This window comes from Channa argus, chromosome 4, assembly GCF_033026475.1.
Source record: "Channa argus isolate prfri chromosome 4, Channa argus male v1.0, whole genome shotgun sequence".
NCBI lineage: Eukaryota > Metazoa > Chordata > Actinopteri > Anabantiformes > Channidae > Channa > Channa argus.
In genome coordinates, this window is record NC_090200.1 from 5,588,463 (window position 1) to 5,615,840 (window position 27,378).

At 44.3% G+C, this 27,378-nt stretch overlaps 2 protein-coding genes across 2 annotated transcripts; one reads left to right on the plus strand and one right to left on the minus strand.

Annotated features, from left to right (window-relative positions):
* Positions 1 to 7,970: 7,970 nt before the first annotated feature.
* Positions 7,971 to 14,327, plus strand: igfbp5a (insulin-like growth factor binding protein 5a). The gene is made up of 4 exons (XM_067502094.1): positions 7,971 to 8,700; positions 11,415 to 11,623; positions 12,087 to 12,206; positions 12,306 to 14,327. The coding sequence occupies exons 1-4, from the start codon at positions 8,364 to 8,366 to the stop codon at positions 12,441 to 12,443; spliced, it is 804 nt and encodes a 267-aa protein (XP_067358195.1). The 5' UTR covers positions 7,971 to 8,363; the 3' UTR covers positions 12,444 to 14,327.
* Positions 14,328 to 15,170: 843 nt separating this feature from the next.
* igfbp2a (insulin-like growth factor binding protein 2a) lies at positions 15,171 to 25,726 on the minus strand. Its single transcript, XM_067502093.1, has 4 exons — positions 25,256 to 25,726; positions 17,287 to 17,468; positions 15,952 to 16,092; positions 15,171 to 15,871 (listed from the first exon to the last, which is right to left on the minus strand). Exons 1-4 carry the CDS (start codon positions 25,653 to 25,655, stop codon positions 15,713 to 15,715), a joined length of 882 nt encoding a protein of 293 aa, XP_067358194.1. The 5' UTR covers positions 25,656 to 25,726; the 3' UTR covers positions 15,171 to 15,712.
* Positions 25,727 to 27,378: the final 1,652 nt, after the last annotated feature.

Genomic DNA, 27,378 nt, shown 5'->3' on the forward strand with positions numbered 1-27,378 from the left:
GGGGTGAGTGTGCACAAGGCTACGTCAGGGCAAAGAGATTCATTTTTAATCCTCCCCGAAGAATCTTCCCTTCTTCTCTTTGAGTCTAGCTGATGTGCCCCCTATATAATACCATGCAATATTCAAATAAGAATAAATTAGGGGGTGTTGCTTTATGAGCGTTCAAACCTGACATATTTACTACTTGATTGAAGGTTGCAGTGAGGCGTGTGAGCCTTCCCTCGTCAGCAAATTTCAACGACTGATTCAACTGTTTCGTACCAAATTACTCCGGCTTAATCGAGACAGGAACCAACCTGATTAACTTGATTACACTGTTGCTTTGTTGCGCTGCACAAAGGACACAAAGTCCTACATTGGGAAGATACAGCCTCTGGTTGTTTGTGGTTGGGATTGGTGCAACAATCCAGGCTGTAAGAAGACATGGATGTGAAGCTTAGATCGCATTGATTTATATCACCTAGTTTTAATAAGGAGACTTTAGTAGCCGTAGTAGTAAATGTAGGAATAAGTTTCAAACTATAGAATTCAGGATTTAAAACAAATTAGAATTACTTGTTGATGGATTAAATAGATTGTAATCTGGACATTATTACTACCATACGTGCTACAAACATCCGGATGCGAGACTGTTTCGTTTTCTGCCACAAGAAGACACCGATCACCACACTGTTAAGATAAAGAGATGCTCTTGAAATTAGCTTGTATCTGAGAAAATGTTCTGCGAAGGCATAAGTCACACCTGAAGATGAGCTCAATCTCAGAATAAGAATACATGAGCCATGAATTGCGACTTGCACGAGATTCACCGAAGCAAGTTCAGTTGTTTTCCCCTCAGGTGTGACACTCTACGTGACCTTTGACCCACCAGGTTTAAATTTAGAGTTCTTTTAATGTGGAAGCGAAATATTGATTTTACCTTCCTTCCTGCTGAATCACTATAAAACGGAACACTTGCGTTTCTCCAATGATGAAGTGAGGCTTCACTTTTAAAGTGTTACTGTTGTCTTTTTTAAAATAAATCCAGTCTGTTTGTATGTGTTTTACTTAGACATGGTCATAGATGCAGCTCATCCCAAACAAACAAACTGAATGAGAGAGCAGGGATTGAAAATCATGGCTTTTTAACCAGGTCCCCTTTACTCCGGGTCTGTTGCAAGTGCATATTTATGACAACTCATCTTTATGCATTTTTCATCTGTTTGTTTCTGTGAGTGAGCCATCTCAAAATGGGAATGTTAACTCGGGGAAACACTTCTCTGGCACTTGTTGTGTAGCGTAGACACGCTGACACTAATGATGCACAAAAAATGTGCAAATGAGCGAGGCCAGAAGAAGTTAGTTTAGCCTCTCCAAGTCACACTGACCCCAAAAACCACAGCGGGACTTCTTCTGGGAAAGACGCCGTACAAAAACCTAACCATCACTCATTGCGTTGTGCACCGACGCCAGTGGGAAAGCAACAAAGCGGAGGACAGCGTGACCACAGCTTCAAACTGTTCAGGCCCACAACAAGGGCTAAAAGCTCGGAGCAGTAAATCAAAACGATTCCTCGGAGAGCGTCCCCTTGCCAAATTCATCCATATTTTCTTGGGAGATCTTGTGCATAACACGCTGCAGACGAGTAAATTCTGAGAAAGTATTTTCATATGAGTAATGGCAGTAACAACGATGCCAAATCCATGATTTCCAAGAAATGTTTTGCTAGTTTCCAATTTAGCGCTCTGCAGGTGCTACGGCAGGGCTGCGGTGCATCGTGACCCAGCAATGCCTTCGGTTAGATTTGCTCAGAGCCAGCGTGCACTTTCATTAAATAGCACATTAGATCTGACAACATGTTTTTAACTGTCAACAAAAATGTATAAATAAATTTGAAAAAAATCCTCATGCCATGTGATATGATTCCTGATCCAATCCAACCTCGTTGTGAGGCCTACATCACCTGGCACCTAAATTTAAATTCAGCTCACTTTACAGAAAGCCATTTGCAGGCACATTTGAATATTCAGGCTCAGTGAAGTCATAGAAAAAGCACTTGCTCTTTGAATTGAAGCGCCACGGCACAGGCGCACCAAAGCTTTTCCAACATCTGGATCCAATGAACCGCCTTTGTCCAATCCACCATTGCCAGGGCCACACAGATGTGCTGACAGGGTTTTAGCCAATCTGCCATCTCACGTACTGCTTCCTATAATCCCCCTTCACCAAAAACCCTGCAGCCTGCAGGAGCTTCTCGCTTGCTCCTTTCTTTTTTCTTTTTTTTTTTCCTTTTTCTCCCTTCCTCTTACCGTGTGCTACACTTATGTGTGCAGATGGCAGCGCCCTGCTGATTTGCGGTTCGCTTTTCCCAAACATGTGCCGCCCGATGGGTGATTGGGTGTTGCTCGAGTGCAGTGTCAAGGAAATAAAAGTGCACGGTCATCTTAACAAGTTTGGGAATCAGAGCCACCGCAGCCATACAGTTTACAGTAAAAGGCCTTTCTTTTTTTCTTTTGGCGGAAAGTATTGGATTGGCACAAGATTTGTTTTCCATCTCCTCTGCAGCTTGTAAACAACACGTTGCCTTATTGTTGCTGTTGTTTTTTCCATTCCTGCCTCTGTCATTGGTGCGGTAATGTTACACCTCACCTCCCACACAATAAACAGAAATCTGACAATGTGGCCGTCACCCAGCAATCTCCTTTTCTTCGGGATTTTCCCCTGATTCAAGTTGAGTTTGTGTATGCGCTGCTTGATCACAGCTTGTGTCCACCCCTTCATCAGGCTGTATCAAACAAACATTGCTGCTGCAAATGTGTCACTTCCTGTGCAGCAGTGTGAACTCCCTCAAATCGCTCTGAAAATCAAGTCCTTGCTGTATTCTGGGAATCAACTCTATCTCTGCGTGAGGGTGTGTGGGTGGGGGCAGGCTGCGAGCGCTGCCTCAGCGCATTTCCAGTGGTTTGCTCAGCTTTGTCGCTTACAGTAAGCTCTGGCTGTGTCATGTGGCGCGCATTGGTCGCACAAACTAGTCATCTGCTTATCTAGTGTGGCGTCACAACTAGCAGCAGCAAAACAGGCCACGGTAGACGTGCACTGTTTGTAGTGTGTGCACATTGAGATTGCTTCATTGTTTTATTAGCAGCCCGAGCATTTTTGTAACACGTGATGAGTGTGGACATTCACAATGCATCTACAATACACTCTAACACTTATTTTATAGTGGAGAGGTTCAGTTTGAAGAGGCTCACTGAGCCACAGCTGCAGCATTAGGGAGATATTCACTTCTAAAATGCTCTTGAGAAGAGGCTCGCCCTACTGACCAATCAGAGAGCGGCCCCGATTTCTGCTTGATTAGCAATTTGTGCAGAGTGAAAGTTGTTTCTGAGAAGAGTTGAAATGGATGTGGGGGCAGGAGCAAGAACACGGGAAGAAGATCCTGTTCTGCACCAGTGAATATTCCTAGGGAGAAAATTTTGCTATGCAACATGGAAAAGCTGCACAATTGGTTTTTGCTCATAACCATGGTAATTATCTGGGCAACGTACCAATCCAAACTCAGCCAGCAGAAACACTGAATGCACTTCAAAACACATCTTGAAATTTCACACTATGGGAAGAAGACGTGCTGTCATCTAGTCGTTCTAAAACATGCTGTTTCGGGACGGATCAAGGTCGGATCACGTTCTCACCGCAAACGAACCGCTCCAGAACCTGTGTGAGGCCGGGCCAACACCAAATTGAGTAAAAGATCTCGGTGCGGTCGCTTTTGGTCTGTTCAGGAAGCGAACCAGGGTCGAATTCAACTGGACTGAACCAGGTGTGAAAAGGTCCTAAAGGCAAAGAAGCAGCTTCGATCAAACTTAATGTTAAAATCTGAATTCATCTATGGAGGTAAAGCTTTATATATGACTTGCCACCTGATTTAAATGTGTCAGCACACACACACACACACACACACACACACACACACACAGAGACATCTTGCACTGCAGCCTTTCACTGTATCATTTTCAAAAGGATTACTTCATTGTCTGGCATACTTGTCCCCCACCCCCCTCCTGTAAAGCAGCACGTTAGCCCGAGGTCCTGGAGCTGGAAAGAAATACGACACTGGAGCGCCGCTGCCCATAGATTGTATCGCCGCTCCAAACCACTTTTTCTGCTGAGTTGCCTCTTTTTCCCAGCTTGTGATCATTTTCTCCGTTAAGACCTCGTTCACGTTGGACTCATGTTATCGGCTCCCGAAACAAGTGCAGCAGCAGCTTCGGGGTGTTTTTTTTTTTTTTTTAACAGTTATCAAAGTAGGTCAGGGTATGGAAGCCAAGATGCTGACAGGAGCAGAGGAGCCACGGTAGAGGAAGAGGAGGGAGCCACTAAGATAGATGACAAGAAATACAACCAGAAGAAAAGTTCCTCGTATTGAACCTATTTTCTAATGTTCTTATGTTCGTGCACGCTTCCATATCACATTACAAATGATTCACATGGGTGTTGAAGTGGTGAATGTTCTCTTAGGCTTTTTTTTTTATATTCCTGCAGTTGTTGTGAACCTTTCTACTATTAATAACTTCCTTTTCTATCAAATGCCCCATACGTTGGACTACAACTTGACACACAAAAGCAAAGACAGGCAAAGACTAAGAGTCTGGGAAACCACGAGAGATAATGATAGATGCTAAGACTTGTGTGTCTCTGTCTATACTGTTCCTCTTTAGCCCGAGGACCCGGAGACCTACATTTTGGTGGGTGGTATTCAGCTATGAGCCTCGCAATACATCTCTTTATCTCTTTGTCATACTGCCGCTATAGGAGCTGGATGCAAACCAGCACTGCAGGGTAGGGGGTGTCTGAGCATGAGCTGCATGACATCACTTGGCTGTTGGATGTGCGTTTTAATTAACGTTACCTCCTGGCTATGATTCAGACGGCCCTCAGTTGGCGACGGGCTGGGCCAAAATGGTTAAAACGTTCAAATGGCAGCAGAGAAAAAGATCTCACCACAAAGTCTGTTTGGCAGCTGTTGTGGACTTTGTGATTATTTCCCATTATCTTCATCAGCACATGAGGTTTGTCCGGTTGTCATTAGGTTGTGCATGTTTAAATTTCCATTTTTAAATATCTGAAAAGTCAAACCTCACTCTTTTTAATTTGCACAACTTTATTATGGGATCCGTTTGTAGCTTCCTGTAGTTTGTGGGATTTTGGTTATTTCATATAATCATAAAAGGGCTTTAAAAACAATAGCAATTTTATAGCAAGTGGCTACATGGCAAAGGCTCCAGAACTGCTACTGAATGGAAGTTGTAAGGAGTTTTGAATTAAATGCTGGATTATCCTTGATATATTATACATATAAATAGGATGCATAGGATGGTTTGTGCTTTTCTTTGTGAGATCAGTCAAATTAGCATAATACACTTTAGTATGTGTAGGTTATGTCGTCCTAACAGAGGCACCAAAGAAGGAAGTTACAGGGCGACTTTACTGGTTTTCAACTCACTTCCTGTGGTTCCAATTTTATATTAACAAGCTGCAAAATGCCTCCACAAGACGACATGGAGTTATTCTGTTTTAATGTAATCACGACAATGCTCATAGTGGCAGTGGCCATGGTCGACCTGCTCTTCCAGAACTCCTCCAGATGACATCATCTGAATTATTGGTGATGAGAAACTGCTCCAGATGCGTTTCTAGCTAATGCGTAGAGATATTTGAATGTAAGGAAGACGGAGGGAAAAATCGGTGAAGGAAGCCCAGGGTGTGACACATTCAGGAGGAGATCACTAATGAGCCAAAATAAACTGTAAAGTACAAGTTCCACCCAGAACCTTTTGGCGGCAGGAGTGTTGTCTGTTTGCTGAAACAGTCTGGTGTCAGTTTAGCCTCCACTTTGTTCATATAGTGAGCTGGTGTGTACAGTACTGCAGCTATATGCTACAAGTGGTGCCAACGCTGTATGCACCAAACCACAAATGAGTCTTAGCAAAGAAATGTATGATCACCCAACCTTCCCACAGCATTCAAACCTCAGCACGTATTTATTCCTATGCTTGATTAACCAGGGAAGCAGCTTAGCCCCCATCTGTGCATCATATGACCCATTTACACCACCTCAGGCCCATACCAGACCTGATGATGTTCCTTTTACGTCTCACATCTGGAGAAAACAAAACACAAAAAGGTGTAGACACAGTAGCATTGCCAATATGTCTGTGGGTCATAAATAATCAAGTTATGAATCATAAATGGGTAGAAGGGAATCTGTGTAGTGGTTCAGATGGAGCTTCTTTGTTGGATCCTGGGAGACAGATGTGTAGAGCAGCACTCGTTCCACACCTCTGCACAGGTAAAAGGAGAGAAACAACATGTCTGACACCCCTGATGTCACATGAAACCTGAGACGGTGCAAAGGTCAAGGCAGAGGCGAGCAGGGGTGCGAGGATCTGAACAGAGAATTTGCCAACAACAGGGAGGAGGTCGTAGAGCGGAAATGAAGTGAAGTGAAACTCGACTCAGCTAATGAATGAAAGTTCTGATCAGTGTGTGTGTGCGTGGGTGTGGGTGTGCGTGGGTGGACGGGGGTTAAAAGGTCAGTTTCAGTACAGACTGACAATGCAAACGTCTGAAATTAGATATTTGCACTTATTAGACATTTACAGTTCGAAAACAAGCTGAGGAATCACAGGATGTAAACACTGAGGCAAATAAATCCGAAGAACCAAAACAGCAGTAACAGCCCAGCAGGGTCAAAGGCATTACATGAATTCATCTTGTCCTCCGCTGCGCCTCTGTTTACTCAGGACAAAAATGCTGCATGCTGATCATCTACAGTGCTCAGACATATATTGCTAAGTGTCAAAACATTAAGTGAATTATGAACATTCTGTACCGAGTTACACTCCGCGAAAGCTGACCACTCATCTCGCTGGACACTGACCTCGCAGAGTCGTAAAAAGAGGTCACTCTGAGTGCAGTTTGCCCTGATGTTTTTATTTTTAATTTTTATTTTTTGTCTTTGTACGGCCAATGCAGATCTTTGGAGAATACATTTGTTATGGTTCGGACAGCATCACGCAAATATTTAAAGCTAAAGTACTTTGGCAAACAAGAGGAACCCAGTGATATCCAAGGGGAATTATTTCACATGTAGCAACCCACCCTTCGCTTTGGAAGATTCTTTAAGTTTTCTGCAGAAATAAGTGCATTTATTGATATATACAATATAACTTTTATGTCGGAATAAAAGGTGTAGTTGCTATCGACCTAATCATCTGAATCCCTCGATTGCAATTTCAAGGAAGTTATGTTGAACGAGCATTTTGGCTTGTAGATCCAATCCAAACCTGAATACCGCATTCCTGAGGTCAAGTAATGGAGCTACAGCAGAGCAGAGGCTCAACAAGTCTGCTTATATCTTTCTGGGACAGACATGATTTTCACAATTTTTCATAAATCTCTGAGCCTTTTTTTCCTAAAACAGCATAAATCACATGATGATCTGCATATAACACTAATTCTCTTTATATATATATATATATACATACATATATGTATGTGTGTGTATATATATATATATATATATATATATATATATATATATATATATATATATATATATATATGGATAGATAGATGGATGGATGGATGGATGGATGGATGGACAGGTCACATTTTCTTCCCTCGTCGCAGTTTCCCTTTAACTCCTTAATAAGAAAGGAGATTTATAAAACCAGCAGTTCGCTTTCTTTATAAGCACAAACAACTAAACAGATGATGACGATAACGACGATGATGGACTGACTATCAATCTGGTAACAGCAAGAGAGAGGAAAAAAAAGCGGCATCGACTCCTATCTGGCAGATCTGGAGGCATGCCGGCACCCGCCCTGTGAAGTCAGCATCGCGGCGCACGGAGTTGACAAGCGCGCCTCCCCCTCCAAAAGTTGTTTGACATACCCATCGTTATAGGTAGGCTTCGCCTCTGGCAGTTTCCTTTTTTTTTAAAGGCAAGCTCAAAGCCACACATTATACATTCTGCTCACAAACAGCGCGGGTGAAATAACCTGCAGAGAGAGAGCGAAGTCAGGCTCATTTGGTGAAAAACGGGCTCGCGCGTAAACGACACCGGGCATCACTGAAGGCAGAGATACGTGGTGCCTGGATATATATATATATATATATATAGTGGTTGTTTTTTTTTCTTTTTCAACCTATTTCTAACCACAGTTGGGAGGCGACACAGCAAAGGGAGCACAGGCTTTGTGTCTTGCGAGGATCGGATGCGGACACATTTGGGGACTTGAGCGCGCAAAACACCTGTGGATTTTGGGACTCGGGTTTCACCGCATTTCTCCATTTCTGCCATTTTCAAGACGACGACTATGCTGCCGAGTGTCCCTTTCCTCGTGCTGTCCTTGCTGAGCGTTATGACCGGCTGCGGCTCGTCGTACGTGCCGTGCGAGCCGTGCGATCAGAAGGCCCTGTCCATGTGTCCGCCGGTGCCGGTGAGCTGCCAGCCGGTGAAGGAGCCCGGCTGCGGCTGCTGCCTGACGTGCGCACTCGAGGAGGGCCAGGCGTGCGGCGTGTACACCGGGCCGTGCGCGCGCGGGCTCCGCTGCCTGCCCAAGAACGGCGAGGAGAAGCCGCTGCACGCGCTTCTGCACGGCCGAGGGATGTGCACCAACGAGAAGTTGTACAAGCTGATGTATCCGTCGAAAGGTGGGTATGACTGACTGATGGAGATCACTCACGCATCATTTCTCATGTTTCAGTAACTACTCTAAGCCTTCTTTTACCCACTTTGCACAATCCATTTTCAGTCCACCGCTTGGTTGAGCAACAATAAATAAATACCCCTCCCCATGATTTATGCTGCCACTGATTGTGTTTCTGTAACATTGTGCTGCAGCTGATGTTCTACAGGGCACTGGTGCAAAGAAATAGCAAACAGCTGGATAAAGATGTTCCTCCTCCCTAGTCAGTGCAGGAATTTTGATGAGCATTGGCACAGAATCGGCCAGTGATGCAGTGCTGAATTAACAAAAAAAAAGCGAAAACTTGTTTTCCTGACCACAAGAATTTGAGTTTGGGTGCCCTGTTCTGTCTGTTTGGTCTCTTTCGGAGCCATCGAGGCACTTGTCACTGACCCCCCCCCCCCCCCCCCCCCCCCCCCCCCTGCCCCCAACCTGTTTCCTGTGCCCCTCGACCCCATGAACTCTGTCAGCAATTGGTGCAGAGCACCGATCAACCTATCATCTCAGCTTGAAAGGCCCCTGCGGGGCCTGCGAGCTGTAACTCAGTAGGTTTCGTGTGAGCGGCCCATAGCCTCAGGGACCCCCCCCCCCCCCAGCAGACATAAAACAAGGGAGAAGATTACAGGTGGTGCTGAGCAAGGCTCCTTGATGGCTCCTTTGAATGGCAGTTCAGGGACAGTCACTGTGTCTGCTGGGGAGCGCTGACGAAACCCTTGTGGGTAATGTTGACCCACGCACTGACTCTCTTCAAACTGTCGTATTTTTCTTCTCTTGACTTGATTTTCCTGCCCATTGGAGATTTACTGTCGAGGCAAAGATGTTCTGGAACCATTTCAGTGGCTTTTTCTGGCTAATAACATTAGCATCGTGTTGTTTTACCATTAAACTATGGGCTAAGTCAGTTTGCACTCGTGCAACATGAGTAAGATAACATCAAAGTCATTATATAATCAAAAAACTTCAATCTTCTATTCATATCCCCTTCTCGTTTCGTCCCTTTCTCACACCATCCTCCGCTCCCTCCCACCAATCTTTGTCTTAGTCCCACCCAGGTCAGATCTGTGTGCCTGCTCCTTTCCTTTTCTTCTCTCCCTCCCCTCCCCTCCCGACATCACTCTCTCCATCTCGGCGCTGCAGGCAGGCTTAGGCTGTGCAGTGATTCAGCAGAATGCAGGCTGAGCGTGGGTTACTGATACCCCCCACCCCCACCCCCACTCCCCGTCTGTCTGCCCATAAGCCTGCTTCTCCATTAACTTCACGTCTCCTGCTGGGTGTGCTCGCCACACAGACATTAAACAAAATCCCCATCCTTATTACATTGTTGGGAAGATTTACAAAATGAGCCAAAATGGTGCGTTGTGTTAATTCTGGAGTGCGTTTTGAGCCTTTTGCACATTTGTCAGAAAATAATTGTGCAAGCTGCCATTCAAGGAGGGAGGAAGAAAAGAAAGGAAAGATATGAACAGTCAGCGCAGGTCAGATTAGACAAACTGGAGGATTAGCAAGTGAAGACTTGATTGGATCTGCCTCAGCTGGATAGTGGAGGGAAACTCTTGCTTTTATTCCAAGAATCTGTCATGATGAGGATGAATGACATCATTTTGATTTTCATCATCACCCTCGTCACAATCACTGGGGGCTGGAGAGGCTTGGGAGAATTTGAGCGTAATTTGCATGAAAGCCCTGACCTTGTTTCACCGTCCACTTAGCTTCAGTAGCTTAGCGATCACGTCAGTGCAGAAATGGAGGGGTTTAAATGCAGAGTTTGCAATCTGCCAAAATGAAAAAGAAACGAGTGCGTGACGCAGCAGTGGAAATGGGCCAATTGTGGCTTAGGACATGTGCAAGTCTAATGCATGATTAAAGCTGCAAATGAGGTGACATATGAGGTTATGTGGTGGTAAGATGTGGTCATATGACTAGAGGGCGGGATGGTGGAGAAGTCTGCGTGCAACTCCCTAAAATTCAGCGAAGAGCTGTATTTTTACACAGATGCATGTACATGCGTGGGGGCTGGGACCCAAAAGGAGCTCGCGGCTGTTTCTGGTGGCTTGCCACATGACAAGTGTAATAGCATGTTTTCGTGAGCCTGGGTGCCAGGGTGAGACTAAATATCTCATTTGGGTCACTGGCTATAAAAGTTTTAAAACCCCTGCTCTGCATATACCCCAAACTGGCAACCCAGCCTGCCATAAATGTAGGCTGTGTTGTCCCGTATGTCAACGCATCCAGTCTGAAGCTGGCCAGCAGCCACTAACTGCGCTAAATAAGCGTTTAGCTGCTGCTGTGAAATAATCACATTGTGCTGTACCGTCGTGTCCCGAGCCCTCGTAAGTTTAGCTTCACGTTTTAATTTTAGACACTCAAACGGGGACTTTTCCATGTGGCACTTTTGATTTGGACCCTTTCCTCAAAGCCTGGACTGATGTTACACCAGTGGACATTAAGCTGTTTGTAATAATTGGGCATCGCCATGTCTGTAATTTGGGCGCAAAGAGGCAAAGACAGCTCTCTGATTAGTAATCAGCTCAAACCGCAGCTGCATCTTTCACTATGCATTTTTCTTCTTGCTTTTGTCATTGGGTTTGTTTGCTGCTTTTGATAATGTATGTGAGACTCATTAGTGATTATGATGGTAGGTGACCTCCCCCCTTTTGTCTCCCTCTGTGCTTGCACCAGATGAATCTCACGGTAACGCCCGGCTACCCATCCCCGAGTCAATGCTGCCCCAAACCAAGGTGGCCTTATATGGAAGGGACTACATCAGCAGCCAGAAAGCTCTGGCCATGGAGCAGGCCAAGCACCGCAAAAACCAGCGGGCCAGGTCTGGACCCGCCATCAAAAAGGACTTCTCACCACCGAGCATGGACAAACTGGAGCATGAGTTTGTAAGTGAAGTAGAGAGTTCAAAAAATGTGCAAATGGGAAAGGAAAAGGAAAAAACTGGCGCGGCTGAGGGGGAGGGGGGGGTTTTGCATCAGTGATCGAGCTTTGGAGCAATTTTCTAAAACCATATTTGCCTGGGAAATTGGCAAATTGAGCAGACCTTTTGCTTTGCTCCTAAAAAGAAAAGCCTCTGCATCCTATAGGCTTGAGGCTTTTATTTGAGTTGCACACTTGCTTGGAAAGAAACCAATTCTGACAAATCAGCCAAGATGCCCGGCAGGGCCAAGTGAAAACACGGCATGAAAAGAGCGAAATGCCAAATCACTGATGTCCTCGTTAGTGGAGGTATTTCCCACCTCCTTATTCATGATTTCTGGGGCATTTTACAAACTACTAACTTTAACTGCTTGGGTTCACAAAACACACACTTCAGATTCACACTCTCACCTTTGTCTTTGTGTGTAGGGGCCCTGCAGGAGAAGGCTGGATAATCTCATTCAAGGCATGAAGGACACTTCACAGGTCATGGCTCTCTCTCTGTACCTTCCCAACTGTGACAAGAAGGGCTTTTTCAAACGCAAACAGGTAAAGAGAAAAACATCCTTTTTTTTTTTAACGGAAACACCAGCTTTAAAAGATTTAAAAACCAGATTTAAAACGAGCTCCTACTGTCTTTTCTTGCAGTGTAAGCCATCCCGCGGTCGCAAAAGAGGCATCTGCTGGTGTGTCGACCGGTTCGGCACCAGAGTCCCCGGCGTTAACTACGCCGGAGGAGATCTGCAGTGCAAGGATCTCAACAACAGCAGCAACAGCAACGAATGAGCGCTGAACCCGTTCTTCTTCGAACCTGCCAATCAAGCTAGCACACTTAATGACTGCCGATAAGAAAATAAGGCTTCTATACATATGGCCAGATGTGACGGACTGCGTAATAGTTTTGTTTTTGGTGTATTTTTTCAAAGGGGAGCCGAACTCAAAAGCTTGTTAGATGAAAATCTGCACATGTAGGTCTTAATGAGGCTCCCCTCTGCCTGTGTTTGAGCTCACCTCATGTGTTCATATCCATAGATAATAGAGAATTATATATATATATATTTGTAGTGCGTTTGAGTGGCATATTAGTAAATGTACTCCACAGGATTCTGAGACAACACATATTTCAAATGTGGCTCAAACAGTATCGAGGACAATATCTAAATCAGCAATGGTGCGAACGAATCGTTGGGAGTCGTGTTTTTCACAAACTGAAGCCAAATCAGTCGAACAGAGTCGCCTGCACATTTAGAGCAATAGTGAGGCTTTGTAGGAAGTTTCGACGCCGCCCTCCCACCAGATCTGATTAGTTAACTTACTTTAAACCCGACTTTCTGCATCCTCACCGTGCACTTAGCTCTCAGACGAGCCTCGGTTGCTTGTTTAGGCGTTGCTGCTCTCCTCTGTGGTTGGATTAGTGGCCATTTAGTTTTCGTGTTTTGTCAATGTGTGAGCTCCATGCGCAGACGCATAAATTGTTCTTCTGTTAACAAGCAATTTGGAACAATGCAATTTCTTACTAGTTTTCTCTTTCTTTAGTTCCCATTGGGAAATATAGTTTATTTGTTTTCCATTATTAGTCTTTTTTTTCTTGTTTTGTTTTCAGATTTTAGTCATTTTTCTGTCTCATTTTGGTCATTTGCTGTCTCTCATGTAGTCATAAAACCTACTTTATACAGGCCATCTGAGCCAAGGACCCCTCCTGACCTCTTACGCCCCTTGGCCTTTGCCCAGGAGGTCTTCTCAGTAATCAATCCATGCTCATAAACAAATAGACTGTAAAGATATTTGACACTCAGTCTCCTACTGAATGATCCCCTTTCAAGTCCGGACAACTGAATCTACTGTTTTAATGTGTGTACAGTGTTTGTGTGCATGCTCCTGCGTGTCTCTGTGTGTGTATGTGCCCTTATAGGTCAAAAATGTACGGTTTCGATTCTCACAAGTCCAGCCTACCCTTTGCAGCTCGCACACAAATCGTATGCAAAGGCCTGCATTGTTTATTTTTCCACGTGCAGGGTCTTTACTGCCACCACACAGGCAAATCCGCAGGCCGATCCAAGTCTTGCTGTCCGGGTTCATCAGGTCCTTTGTCCTGCGAAGAGCAAGGTCGCTAAGTTTGTATGGAAATTCAAGTGCCTTCTGCGCGGCGCCACTTTGAATACTTGTTTGCAAATGAATCCATTGTGGCGTTGTTGTATGCGGGGTGGTGCAGCACAAAAGAGTGCATGGTGTGTCAGACTGGTTTTTAGCTTTAAGGGTTTCCAGTTGATTGCTGACAAAGATTAACACGATCTTTCAGTCAAGTGCTGCTGAGTGTATGATGATAGATTAAAAAAAAAAAAATTATAATAATACGCTTATCTTTTTTTTGTTTTGTTATAATCCTAATGTTCAGTTAATGACTCTTATAATCTCTGACACTGCCTATCACTGTATGGTGATATTAGGAGCGCTTTGACAGAGGCTCATCAGCCAGTTATTCCCTATAAAACACCTCTCTCATGTTGTTGATTCTCATGTAATGCAGTGACACTTTGAACATTTCTAAATTTCAATTAAAAATATTAATGTGAACATATTGGTTGAACTGTTTATCGGGTGTGTAATTGATGTACTCTTTTTTTTTTTGTAATGACAAATCGCTATTTAAATAAAGTTCATATATCTGCACTTTTTGCCGTAGATTTGTCAACTCGGCAAAGATGGTAAACTGATAAGTCAGTCGGTGTGTTGTTGCTACTTCTACCATCCCTGCGACCTTGGTGCTGATGAAGACGCTGAGTGGTGGTTTCCATCTCGCTCTGTGACGTCATACGTCTTGGTGTGGCCAGATGTGTGGGTAATTTAAAAGTTTCAACGAATAAACGACCAAGCAGCTGGAGTTTGGCAAAATGCATTTCGATGGAACTAACCGTAACCACCTAAATATAAAAGAACATCTTCTTTACACACCCAAATGAACACTGTTACGTTATTTGTATTTATTTGGGGGCATTTTTGCTTCCATTTTATGAATGAAAAGCCAATATTTACTCTATTTTTAGCTTCGGTTTGGAGGGAAATCTGTGACTCATTTGATGTTATCACCACAGTAGTTATGGGCCAGAAGGTCCCTGCTCCACATGCTGGCAGGTTTAGTAGCTGATTTCAATGCACCACAGTGTCGTTTGGTTTAGGTACACAAAGACTTTAATATGTATCATCAGATGCCACTGTGCATTTAAATATTTTACATGTTCTTGCTTGTAATATGTACAGTGCCTTGCTTCACACTCACCCATTCCTACACCAGTGATCTGGGTTGCCATGTAAGGTGCTCACCCGCATCTCTTGGAGCAACTTAGATTTTAGCCGCCAAGAACACCTTGGCTGATTGACGGAAGGAGCCTGGGCTCCAACTGCCAACCCCTGCGATTCTGTGCCAGCAGGTAGTAGGTGACCTACTGAACTGTAACCGTGGGCGAGATAAAGGCTGATAATTTAACTTCCAATAAACACGCACACATATAGAAATTGAATTAACTACAATTTTAATATCATTACCTGTTAATCACTAGGCAACCTAAATGTCACGCCCTCCCTAGGGCATGAACATCATTTCAACTTCAACACTGTGTATTAAAAGCCAGGTGAACTCAAAGCCTACAACATAGCATCAGGTGTGACAGTAGTCTGTAAGCTACAACACAGAAACACACTTACAAAGCACCAAATATGCTGCGGGCTTTTCATTTTTCAAAACTTACAGTACAGAACCAACACTGAAAAGAAAGCACATCTGAGCACAAGCCAAAATGAGCAACGACATCTACTGAATACGTAAGTTTCATCGCTGCAGCTGCCTCTACAAAAGCAAATCTGCAGATGCATGCTACGCAGCAAGCTGGATTCTATCCCCTAATATCATCAAATGAACTACAGACACACACCCACAGAATGATAATATATAGCTTACTCAGATGATCTTTGTTCCCCAAGTACTTTACAGTTTCTTTGTTTTTTGGTTTTGTTCTGGGTTTTTTTGTTTTGTTTGTTTGTTTGCTTTTAATGCCACATTATATCTGGTCCATGTCTGGGAGCTCCGGCTCCAGCTCTCTCAGGTACTGGCTGCAGTTGGGGTCTCCCCGCACGGTGGGGGCCGATGGGATAGGGCGGCCGGTGTGAGGGTTGACGCACCAGCACTCGCCTCTCTGCCCGTGGAGAGACATCTTGCACTGAAACATAAAATTACTGTACTATTTAGTATTTCTGCATGCTGGTTGTGAATGTGAATCTTCTGCATGTGTATCATCACCTGTTTGAGGTTATACTGCCCCCTCTTGTCACAGTTGGGGATGTGCAGAGCATACAGGTCTTCCAGGGGGCCTCTGTTATCTCTGAAGGGCATCTTGGATATTCGCTCCAGTACCTGGTCGAGCTCCTGCTGACACTGAGTCTTGAAAGGAGCAAAAAAAACATATTTAAAAGTTATCGTAATGTGCATTTCCACTTTTCAAACATGTGTTTGTGAGGCAATCGGCACATTTTCCGCCGCGGCGCATACAATTTCATATGGACTAAGGCACGCAGACAATTCACAATACCTCCTACCAGGGACCTCAAGTTTACCTCACATGTTTAGCGAAGCCAAACATCTTGTCAAGAAAGTTTCTAGGGGAGCAGCAACCTGTAATTTTCAGCTTCTTATGATTAGGACAGTAATTTGTCCAAGCTCCAGGATGTAGAGCAGGTCAGGTATGTTTCAGGAATATTTCAAGAATAGTTGAAGAGTGTTTTGTCAGTTTTTAAATGCCCAAAGCCTGTTTCTTTTGTCCTATTCTGTATTTTAGTTCTCAGCCTTTGAAATTAATTCAAAGTACACTGCTATTATCGGGTCGAGATGCAGAAGGCAGCGGGTTCCACCAGGCACGGCCCCGCCCAGCCATAAAGGGTGACCCAGGTGCTGGTCCCGGATAAAAATGGGACGGTTGCGACAGGAAGGGCACCCGGCTTCAAAACAGATGCCAAATCAACGACCCCTGAAGGGACAAACTGAAAGCTGCTGATCTTCATTTATGGCAGTATCCAAACATGGTTGTTTGCCGAACCACAGGGAGGCAGCACTGGGCTCCTTTTATGCTTTTTATGCTTTTTTGCTTCTGGTGGTCTGATTCACTGCTGACGTTGCAAAACACCTTTACCTACACTTAGAGGCTGTTGTCTGCCATCATTGTGTCATGTGTCACGGAGTGCAAGTTCTAACATGATGTTGGTTGATGTTTTTTTGAAAGCTTATTGAGTCCCTTACTGCAAACATAATATGTTAGAATAATGCACCTCTACTCTTAATGCTTTTTCCAATTTGTAGCCTATAATAGATGTTTTTTTAAGCTCATAACAGCATAAACTCAAGTGACTGCAAGTATATCTCGACTGAGTCTGTTTAATGTATCGTTTTATCGAACTTGCAATCTGTAGAGGTGCAACAAGCGCTGATTTCGCATCATAAATGCATCGAAGTCGCATGAAAGTTGTTCACAGGTTGTGACCATATTTGGGATTTTGGCCTACAAGGAAATACTGTGAACAATAACCTTCCTGTTTTCCTGTTTTGAAGCTTTTTCTATGGAGGTTTTTTCCTGCTCCTCACCTGTTTGGGCCGAGTAGTTTTCACCTCTTCCACCTTGTTGGTCTTCATCTTGGTCTTCATCTCCTGTCTGTGCTGGCGCACGGCGCTCTCTTTAGGTCCCAGCCAGGTGGCGTCTTTGCTGGGTTTCCGGATGGCCGGGATCTCGCTGACACCCTGCTCAGGCAGCGGCTCCACGGCCTCACCTGAGGTTATGGAGACACCACATAAAAATGTATAAAAATCCAACTGTAAGGTTCCCAATTTTCTACTGTGTCCACAAGCTTGTCAAAAATATCCAAAATAGTTCCCACTTTTCTAACAGGAATGCACTGAAAATTGAGCAATTGGGCAGGAAAGGATTTTAATGTCTTGCTAAACTGACATCTTGACGGACATACTGGCTGCTAAATGCATTTAACCTGTGACTTTTCCGGGCGCTCTCTCTCTGCCACCCGACTGCCATCAATGTGGTAATGGATTGGGCTTTTTAGGGGCTGGAAGTGGGGAGAAATAAGCTCTGAGCTGCGCGGATCATTTTTCAGAGTGACAAAGTGGGTGGGCTGCTCTGCTAAAAAGTTTGTTGGAAATGGCTAGATGGACTTCCACCAGCTGCAGAGGTGACCCCGACCGAGCAGTCTGAGCTCTTTAGAGGAGAGTAAAAAGAAGTCTTATGCTTATTTTTTCTTGCTTTCCCCAACAAATCGAGCTCTTTTCTCATCAGATGGAGGTTTTTTTCGTCCCCCCCCCCCCTCCAGGAGCCACATTATGCTCATTATTACACCAATAGGCAGAATATTAGCAAGAGAATGATGTGATTGGATGCAAAAGCAAAGTTTGGTTCCTGTGTCGTTTGGTCTGTGTGGGGAAAGTGAGGCTTGGAAGGCAGAGAGGGGAACAAGCAAATGTTTGGAACAAAGATGCAAAGACAACTTTCTGTATTTCTTAGTGTGCCTCCCACTGTACCATATGATCAGTCCTAGTCAGCCTCAAACGGCCAAGCTCAGCATGGGGATAGTTGTCAGCTGACCTGCTTTACCTGGGCACCTCCAGGACATTAGCTCACGTCTGCTGCGTCTTTGTTTAATTTTCCACATTGTCAAAACCGACGGCTAAACGTTGAACGCTCTGAAAACCCTCAGCACAGCTAATGGGTCACTTAAATCCATTCCTTTCTCCTAGAATAAAGGAACAACATGCTGCTCAATCAACAAGCTTGCAGACTTAGAAACGTTGGCTACTGCTGAACTTTAGTCACAGTCAGGTCTCCATGGTTTCTTTTTTTTTTTTTTCTTTCCAATGCTTCATGAGCAAATGGTAAAGTGGTGATAAACGCTCTTTCGATCGTTTAAAGTTTTATAAGACCACACGCGTAACTCAAGCTGACATCATGACACAATGTAATAACGTGAAATTCAGCCAGGCCGCGAGGAAATGAAGCTGGTTGTCCATGTTGTTTTTTTATTTAGGAATAACAGTTAACCGTTTAATTCAAATATAGTCATGCAGAAAACTTCCCCGTGCTCTTAACTGACATCAAATGCATTACTACGCCACGTCAAACCGTTGAATCCCTGTGGCCTTCCAGTGATTCCTTCAGGCAGTCTTGTTAAACATCAACCTAAAAAAAAAAAACCCTCTCTCTTCAAACAGATGGAGCAAACAATGTGAGAGGCCATCAGGTCCAACCCAACATGTTGTTTCTGACAACACAGCATAGTTACTGTAGGGCTGAGATGTGTGTGGAGGGAGTGGAAGGGGAGTGTCACTGTTAAGTTAAACCGAAAAAATCTAAATGAAATCCCTCCAATGGCAACGTGATCTTCCAGGGAAGCTCGTGGTTTTACTTTGCAATGCTTCACTTGACACCTGAAGAAAAGAAGGGAAATGACCACAGACAGTAGAGAGGGTCACAAAGTCGGGCAGTAAGTGGAGAGTTATATAAGGGCCGAGCCTCAATACGCAGAATTGTGGCGACGCGCGTGTGCGGGACAGGGAATGAAAGCAAGTGTGTGTGTGCTACTGGTGGTGGACTAAAGAGGCATTCTCTGTTCTCTGCAAGAGGTAAATTTGACATCCGGTTGCAGAATATGATTACAAAAGGCGAAAGAGAGAACGGGAGAAAGGAAATTCCAAACGAAGCAATAACACGGTGCTGGCGCCTTTTGCCATCAGATAGACCTGGTGTTGTTGGACCTCAGTTTCCCCTTATGACGCTTCAGCGTGCTCTCACTGGCTCGTCCTTTGAAGGCAGCGTTTCTGTGCAAAGAGGAGGGGGCAAAAGTCAACTGAAATCAGGTGTGTGCTCGCATGTCATGCAGATAAACACGCAACATGCTCAGGAATACTGGCAGCTGGGGTGCCTTTTGTTTTTCCTGCCTTATATAATCACTACAGTGTCCAAGTTCAATGCCTTCACTCCCCCTCTCTTCTGAGGAAACCTGAGATGTTCGCTCGAATACACGTGAGCAATTCATAGGCACAAAAACAGCAATCTCCCTCTCAAATGTACACACAAGCGCAGAGGGTCGGGATCCCAGTTTTGAGGGGCACTAGGCCTCTGCAGTACCAGCCGTCCCACAGCGGTGGGCTGGGGATCAGCAGTATCAACAGAGCAGCAGGGCTACTGTCCAGTCTACTGCTTGAATTAATCCTCCCACAATGGCCCGAGAGGCTTCCTTTCTATATATGATCCATGTCGAATTCCCAGATGGCACGAAGGCCAGGAGTGTCACGGTCAACTGAGCAAATGGCAGACTTGGCCGGGACGTGGAGAATAGAAAGGGCTGTGAAAGGGTCTCTCCTCACTCCGTCACGTTTCCTGTAAATACAAATACACCCTGGTTTCATTGTCAGACTTGCAGCTGTCAGGCGTTGCACTGTGAAGGGGTTACTTTGACAGAATGCAGAGAGGAGGTGATGCATTCCAATTAATCGCTAGTGCAACTACAGAATCGAAAAGGGGGGCAGGCGAAGATTCAATTAAATCACACACGACGTTTCATATAAACAAATACTGAATGAATGTTTACTCATTAAACCAAACTAAACTAATAAAGGAAGTTGTGCCCCTTTCAAATAGCATCATCAACATATGTGGCTTCAAAAAGTCAACATGTTTCCGTATCGTAACTTTGCACAAACTGCACACAGAGACATAGACAAAGCACCTATATCTGTGCAATAACAGCAATAGTCACCCACAGTTGCATCCCTTTTAAACAGTAAATATTCTCCCCTCATCCCTTCATACAGCTCTAACACCACAATGAAAGGTGTTGCACAGAGTAGCTGCAGTCCGTCATCCATTACAAGGCCTGGTGGGACTGTTTTCCTCCGAACACAAACTCAGAGTGCATGTGCAGAGTGCAGACATGTTTACCTTCCAGGCTTTCTGGCCTGCAGCAGTCATGTTAAAAGCAGGTTTTGAACAGGCTCCAGCACGTACGTACACACTGTGGCATCCAAAGACCAGGCATATTCACTCACTACCAGCACCAGCGGGGCGAACATTCACTGTGAGTTGCGAACAAACAGCTCGTGACACCCTACAAATGATGCACACATACAGTAGAGCTTGCATACTGTGTATGCTGCAAACTGAATGCCGTGATCTGGAGACATCAGAAAGGCACAAGCCCATTTTGGGACTGAGAGGTGTGTGTTTTTGTTTCAAATACTTGGTTGTCCCGTTCTTTACTGCACCATCAGGGAGCAATAAAACTCTCCACCATGAAATTTCGCAGAGACATTCATGGCTCCCAAAGGACGCATCCTATTGGCTTTTGCGGATGCGCAAACATTTTCTATAAGGCTACCAATGGGCTGACGGTGGGCTCCTGTGAAGATTAGCATTCATCATATTCATCATATAAAATGAGTCCTGAGTGTTTCTGTAGAGGCAGTGCTCCAAATGAAGTGGGTGTGAAAGTGTTCCTGGGGGTCTCTGGAGAACATGAGGATTGTTTGCCTGCACCCGCACCTTCCTCACCTCCATTGTTCAGGAGGCGACCAAGGTTAAGCTGATCAATGTGACTGCAGCCATGGAATCTTCCTTCAGACAGTGTTTATATTGTCTTAAAGGGCGACTTCACCAATTTCCAACTTGCTTTCTGTGGCTTTATTTTAGAGTGTGATTCTACATTAAGGTTTTTAAACATCCCTATATGAAACTATTTGTCTGCTTCTAGCTGAAAAACTCCTCCAGATGACATCGCCCGCATGACTTTTTCATGATTAAGAGTTCAGACCCTGTCAATCTAGAGGAGCTCTGACAAAGCACGTTGACCATGATCACATGCATCATAGTGTGAGCAACAAGATGGCATCATCTGAACTGAAGGTTCCTCCAAGTGATGTCATCTGGAGGCACTTTACAGCCAGAAGTAAAGAGATATCGTAATATAGGGAAGTCAGAGGAACGTTTTATGACATTCAGTCACATGTACTATTCAAACTAGAACCAGAAGTATCAGGTTGAGTATCAGTGAAGGTGTCCTTTAAGTCACCCTTGACCCAAAAGGAGGATGCGGAGTGAATTTGGACCTCAGTGGACCCAAAGAGACTCTTGGCATGTGTGCACATAAAGTTAACGCCTAGGGGGATGATGGCACTAATGCCCCTGTTTGTTGAAGAAGCCTGGGTGGGATTATCCGGGAGCTATTTCAGTCCTGTGGGCTCCGTCTGGACACCCCCGCCCCAGGTACACAGGAATGCCCCTTGTTAGCTAACAATGTTATTCCAGCGAGCGGATGGCACCGGAGATTTTTCCACCTGATTTTGCCCCTTCCCTTAACGACCTTTGTAACAGGGGGAACACATTTCCTTCATCAGGTTTTCCCCTCCTATCGTGAACACGTAAAACTGTTGGACAACCAAATACGAGCTGCGTTAATGGCCTCATTCCCTAATGAGGTCACAGACAGTATGATCTCACTCAAAAGTAGCTCCCATCCAATTTGATCAAGGGAACCTTTATTTGGATCCAAGTTTGGAATAAGAAACGATACTGCATACACACACACACACACACACACACACACACACACACACACACACAGAAGGATATTGGGAAACTTAGAATTGTGTGCAAATATTAGAAATAAGCACGACTTTATTTGTTACATCTCCGTGCATCACACCGTCCCTGCAGCTTCAGATCATAACAAGATCTTCTTTAAGGTCCCATCACAGATTCAGAGATGCCAAACCTTTCCTTGTCCAAGCTTCTCGTGTGTGAGGATTTGATGTTTATCTATGTCATAATTGTTCATAAAGTCCAACCCTTTGCACAGTTTGTCAAACCTTGCTAATAGTGTAGCTTTAATTTAATGGGTGCCTGTCGAGAGTTAATTTCCGACGTGGCCCAGGCCTAATAAACCTCCCGCTGAGCTAAACCAGACATTTTCAAATCGTTATCTGCACCCTGGGGAGGCATTTCTCGGAGATTTGTGGACAAATATCTGTTAATTGCTTACTGGAAATGCCTTAATCAGTTGTTTCAGGAATTTAAAACAACATAGGCCGGTGCAGTGTCGGTGCATTTCATCCAATGGGGTTTTTATTAAAAGCGTCACATTAGGAGCCCAGTCGGACGTCACAGTTCTTCATTTCATATTTGGTTTGAACCTTTTTTATTTATTTATTTATTTTTTGCTGTACTGCTGCTGTCAGTTCAACTTCACATTACCCAAATCACATCGATTCTTGTTCCGTGAAAAACCTGCAGACATGTCACCAGTGAACAATGCATCCCTCGCTGTTCCTCATTAGAGCTTTTCATGTTTAATTGATGAGGGATTGGAATTAAATGAGCCAGGAAAACAGGATGTCAGGATGCATCCAAATAAAGCAGCTGCAATATTTTATCTTTGCTTCCTTCGGCCAGGGTGTCAAATCAGCTCGACAGTCACCGGTCTCCCTGCTCAGCCACTTCATTATTGTATTACACGCATCTCCAAATCACAGATTAATTCCTGGAACCAAGGAGATGTCGTGGATAGGAGCCAGAGCGTTAATGTTTTGCTCTCAATCTTCCAGCGGCCCCTGTGAGCTGATTTCTATCAGAGATTTCATTACTTCCTCTTTTTTTTTTTTCCCTGTGTATCTGAGTAGAATTTATTACAGGAAATCGAGTTTGTGTAGTCTCAAACTGGGCCAAATGAAAGCAGGAGACTGACAGTAACCATCTGTAATAGCACCATAACTGTATAATTATTTTAAACTGGAAGCTATAAATAGAGAGTGGATGTGCTGCCTGTTTCGAAGTGAACTTTGTATTGTATCTCATTTTTGATGGTACAGAAAGAACCTCTTTAAGCCTACTCAGTCCAACTTTGATGAAAATGATCTGTTTTTCTTTTTTTTTTTCCTGTCCTTGAAAAAGCTTTCTACCTCTGTCTTTGTCAGAAATCACTCTTCCATCTGCAGCAGCGAGGCTTTTATCCAAAACATTCAGCCTTTGGAGCCAGGTTTGTATGCTTTCCCCATTTTTGTTAAGACGGATCTAACGACAGACTAAAACCTTTTAACTTGCAAAGGCCTGGTTCAAACCCAACGAAGAAACAAAAAAATCTGATATTTAAAAAACTGTCTTCTTGCGAGCGACCTTTTATATGATGTATCCATGTGTTCTGTTCTTGTTTTTGCTCTTATGTAACTCTGCAATCATGGCTGTTGTATTAGTGTCTGGTATTGTTTGAAAAAGGAGTCTGGAGAAATAAACTTTTCAAAGTAAAGGTTACACAAATGTGACATCAAGTCATTATCGAGGCTGATTATTCGAATCCTAAATGTGTTGTGGAGCACTTTGACGTTTTGTCAGCGTGCTGCAGAGTCCTTGCCGACTCTGAATGCCGCCTCCGGTAGTTTCTCTGCGTTCCAGTAGTTCCAGTGCCAAAATCAACATGTCAACCTGGAGGTAAACTCTGACAAAGCACGGATTTGGAAATGAGCAGAAATCACACCCTCGCTGGCTCCACTCCCACTAGTGGACTGTGTGTTTGCAGCCTCAGAGTCAAATAATGAGGCTATCTAATTTCCTTCATCATCTTCTTCATCTTCTGCTTCACCTGTCCTGCCTTTGTCTAAACCCAGGCCATATAAGTGCTTGCCTGCTGGCAGCAGGCTGCACCACAGCTCCTTCATGTCCTTCCTAATCGTACATCCTGCTCATATCCCAGGTAGATGGCCCAGTTAATGTGCTCCCTGTCATCAGCAGTTAATAGTAACTTCTGGTCAAAAACCTAAAGTCCACTCTTCCGATCAATGCAGCATTCCTCCTGCTGTCTCTCCCTGTTCCTTTCTATCCCCTCCCCTGTGGAAATGTCAACATCAATACTATGATGTTTTCTGTGACCATCCCACTCAGTACAACTTCTGGGAATTTCGCAGGAGACTACCTCATTCTTCCTTACAGTGTTTTAAAGGCATTTTTTTTTTTTTTTTTTTTTGGAGGGATACTGGGAAAGGCCCGGAGGGCCAGCTGTTTGGAGCATGACTTGTTCCCGTTTGTTTCTCTCTTCCCATGCAAGGATGATCAACAGTTTTAAACAGGTCCATGCAACACACACTTTGACAGGGCTGCAGCGTGCAACAAGCATAAAATAGGTCATTACTGCACGCCTCATTTGAATATGAGCAGTGCACTAATGCGCCACTAGATCTAAGAAAGTACTGGCAGCACAAACTCTTCAAGTCTTAAGGTGACTTCTGATGGCATAAAAACAGTTCCAGAGGAGCTTATAATAATCCAATCAGCGTTATAATTGTGCAATGGAGACATCAAAGCAAAGCAGAATACTGTGCATACTTCCATAACAACATCTTTGGATTATCAAAATGGTCACTGTTTTTTTATTTTTTTTTTTAAACACAGATTTGGGCTCTGCCTTCATGACAATGCACTATTTCTACACTATTCCTCTGACTGCTGTCTAGACAGCGTCATTAAAAATTAATAGGAGAAAACCACGTTTCCAGTAAACCGACTGACCGCTGGTTTGCTCCCGCTGCTCCTGGCTGTAAGTGGTCGTCTCCGCGTCCACTGTGCGCCGGCACTGACCCTGGCCCTGCACCAGTTGCTCCAAGGGAAGCTCCGAGTCGGGTGTCGGGTAGCATCGCAGACCGGTGGAGCACCTCGGGGTGTAAACGCCGCACGTCTCGCCCTCTTGCCGGGCGCACACCGGGCAGCACCCGCAGCCGGGTTCGCGCACTATCTCCGCGCAAGTCTCGGTGAGCTTTGGGCACAGCGCCTGGCGCTCCGCGGTGCAGCCCGGGCAGCGGAACACCATCTCGGCCAGAGAGGCACCGGCGAGCGACACGGAGAGGATCAGCAAGCTGCAGCCCGAGTACGACAGCATTGTTACAGTCATGGGGTTTTTGGTCATTATCATGAGGCGATAGAAGGCAACCCTACGTGAAAAAATGGGGAAGAAATGTGCATGTGAACAGGTGAAGCCGGGGGCTGGGAGGTCTGCTGGGTCCTACAAATTCCCAGGTTTGCTCTCGGGGCCACACAAGGGTGGTAATTTGGGAGGAAAACAAAATAGGAGCACGACAAATGTAAAAATGTCATCATTTAGCTACATAAAAAGCAACAAACAATTTACAAAAATACAACAAATATTAAAATTAAAAAATTAAAAGCTCAGCTGAACTAGTGAAACTACGTAAATGTAAAATGACTCGTAACTACTGTAGACAGTCATCACCTCTAATTATACCTGTGCTTTGTTGTGTCTTCACCTTAGTTCATAGTGTAGAGTTGATGTTCTTCTAATTGATAATTGTATAATGTATAATTGCTATTTTTAAAATTTGTATCATAATTTTCCATACTGTCGTCATGCTTTTGATAACTTTTTGGTTATCGTTTGGTATAATATCATGAAAAGGAGTCTGGGCTTTTTTTTTTTTCCCCTCTAGTGGAAGCCACGCCCACAACCGGAAATTGAGTGTTTCACCTGTTTAACACACCTGGATGAATTTGCTGTGATGAAACAAATACAACTTTTTTTATATGTTATAAGAGTTGCCCAGAGTAAAAGCAAAATAATAAATGATTCCGCTCATCTTATGAAAACACAATTCTTAGAAATGTCTTAAATTTGAGGAAAACTATGATACTAACACACAAATAATGGACTCCTTCAAACTTACACTTATTGGTTATGGAGTTCTGGTGTCAGATATAATATCATCTCACGTGTTTCCTTCTTTAAATCATGTAATTCCCTTTATGACTTTGCTACTTCGAAAAGACATGACTCCTATTTTCATCATTGTTGTCGAAGTGTCAACCATACACCTGTTCAGCTGACCCTGACCTCAAAACCTGCTGAAGGTAAGTCTAAATAAAATTTATTGTTTTGCAAATGTAAAACAGCAATAAAGAAAGGGACAAGAAGTGAAACTTGAGCTCCGTTGCAAAAAAAAAAAAAAAAAAAAAAAAACATGGAGTGAATCATAGTTCCCTGGCTTGGAGACTCCACACTACTACTGTACATGCACTGTGGCCTGTTTGTTTCAATCAGCACGGCCTGCTCCGACTCCCAGGGCGCATATACAAACAAACAGACAAACAAAGGACTATGTGCACAGCATTCCTTACGTGGACGGACCTCCCATCTGTGGCAGACGCGCCCATTGACAGTCAAGTAAAAGTCGCCGACGTATATCCCCGCGTACAGTAATGTTACTGTGCACGTATGCAGCAAAGTTTCCTATTGATCGGTGGGGCCAGGCCTTGAGGTGTCGTGCCTGCCCTCTGAACAAGCTCCTATTAACCCTGTCCAGTGGGACAGACTAATCGGTGTTTATCCAAGGGCTGCAAATAGAAGAGGCCCGTGTAACCTAACTCCGCAGATATAACTGCAGATTATTTCGTTTTGTGGCTGCCCTGTGATTTAATACTATTTGGCCCCTTTCATGATTGGCATCCTAGCTCACCTTAGGAGCAGAGGGAGGGAGAAAGGGCACACTTCAAGCTGTCTTGTGAGGTAGGAGGATACCCAGAGGGCTGTTTGCACATAGAACCTCATATGTCCTTTTTTTTTTTTTTTTTTTTTTTTAACCATGGATGGAAAAGCAGCAAAGAGAGACGGTCTGGCATTTTCT

Excerpts from the sequence above, each read along its gene's own strand:
- igfbp5a (XM_067502094.1), top strand. The coding sequence starts at position 8,364 with ATGCTGCCGAGTGTCCCTTTCCTCGTGCTGTCCTTGCTGAGCGTTATG. Across the intron at positions 8,701-11,414 it reads GCTGATGTATCCGTCGAAAG|ATGAATCTCACGGTAACGCC; the intron begins GTGGGTATGACT and ends TGCTTGCACCAG. Across the intron at positions 12,207-12,305 it reads GCTTTTTCAAACGCAAACAG|TGTAAGCCATCCCGCGGTCG; the intron begins GTAAAGAGAAAA and ends CTTTTCTTGCAG.
- igfbp2a (XM_067502093.1), bottom strand. The coding sequence starts at position 25,655 with ATGATAATGACCAAAAACCCCATGACTGTAACAATGCTGTCGTACTCG. Across the intron at positions 17,469-25,255 it reads GCAGCGGGAGCAAACCAGCG|GTGAGGCCGTGGAGCCGCTG; the intron begins GTCAGTCGGTTT and ends CCATAACCTCAG. Across the intron at positions 15,872-15,951 it reads GGCAGTATAACCTCAAACAG|TGCAAGATGTCTCTCCACGG; the intron begins GTGATGATACAC and ends TTTATGTTTCAG.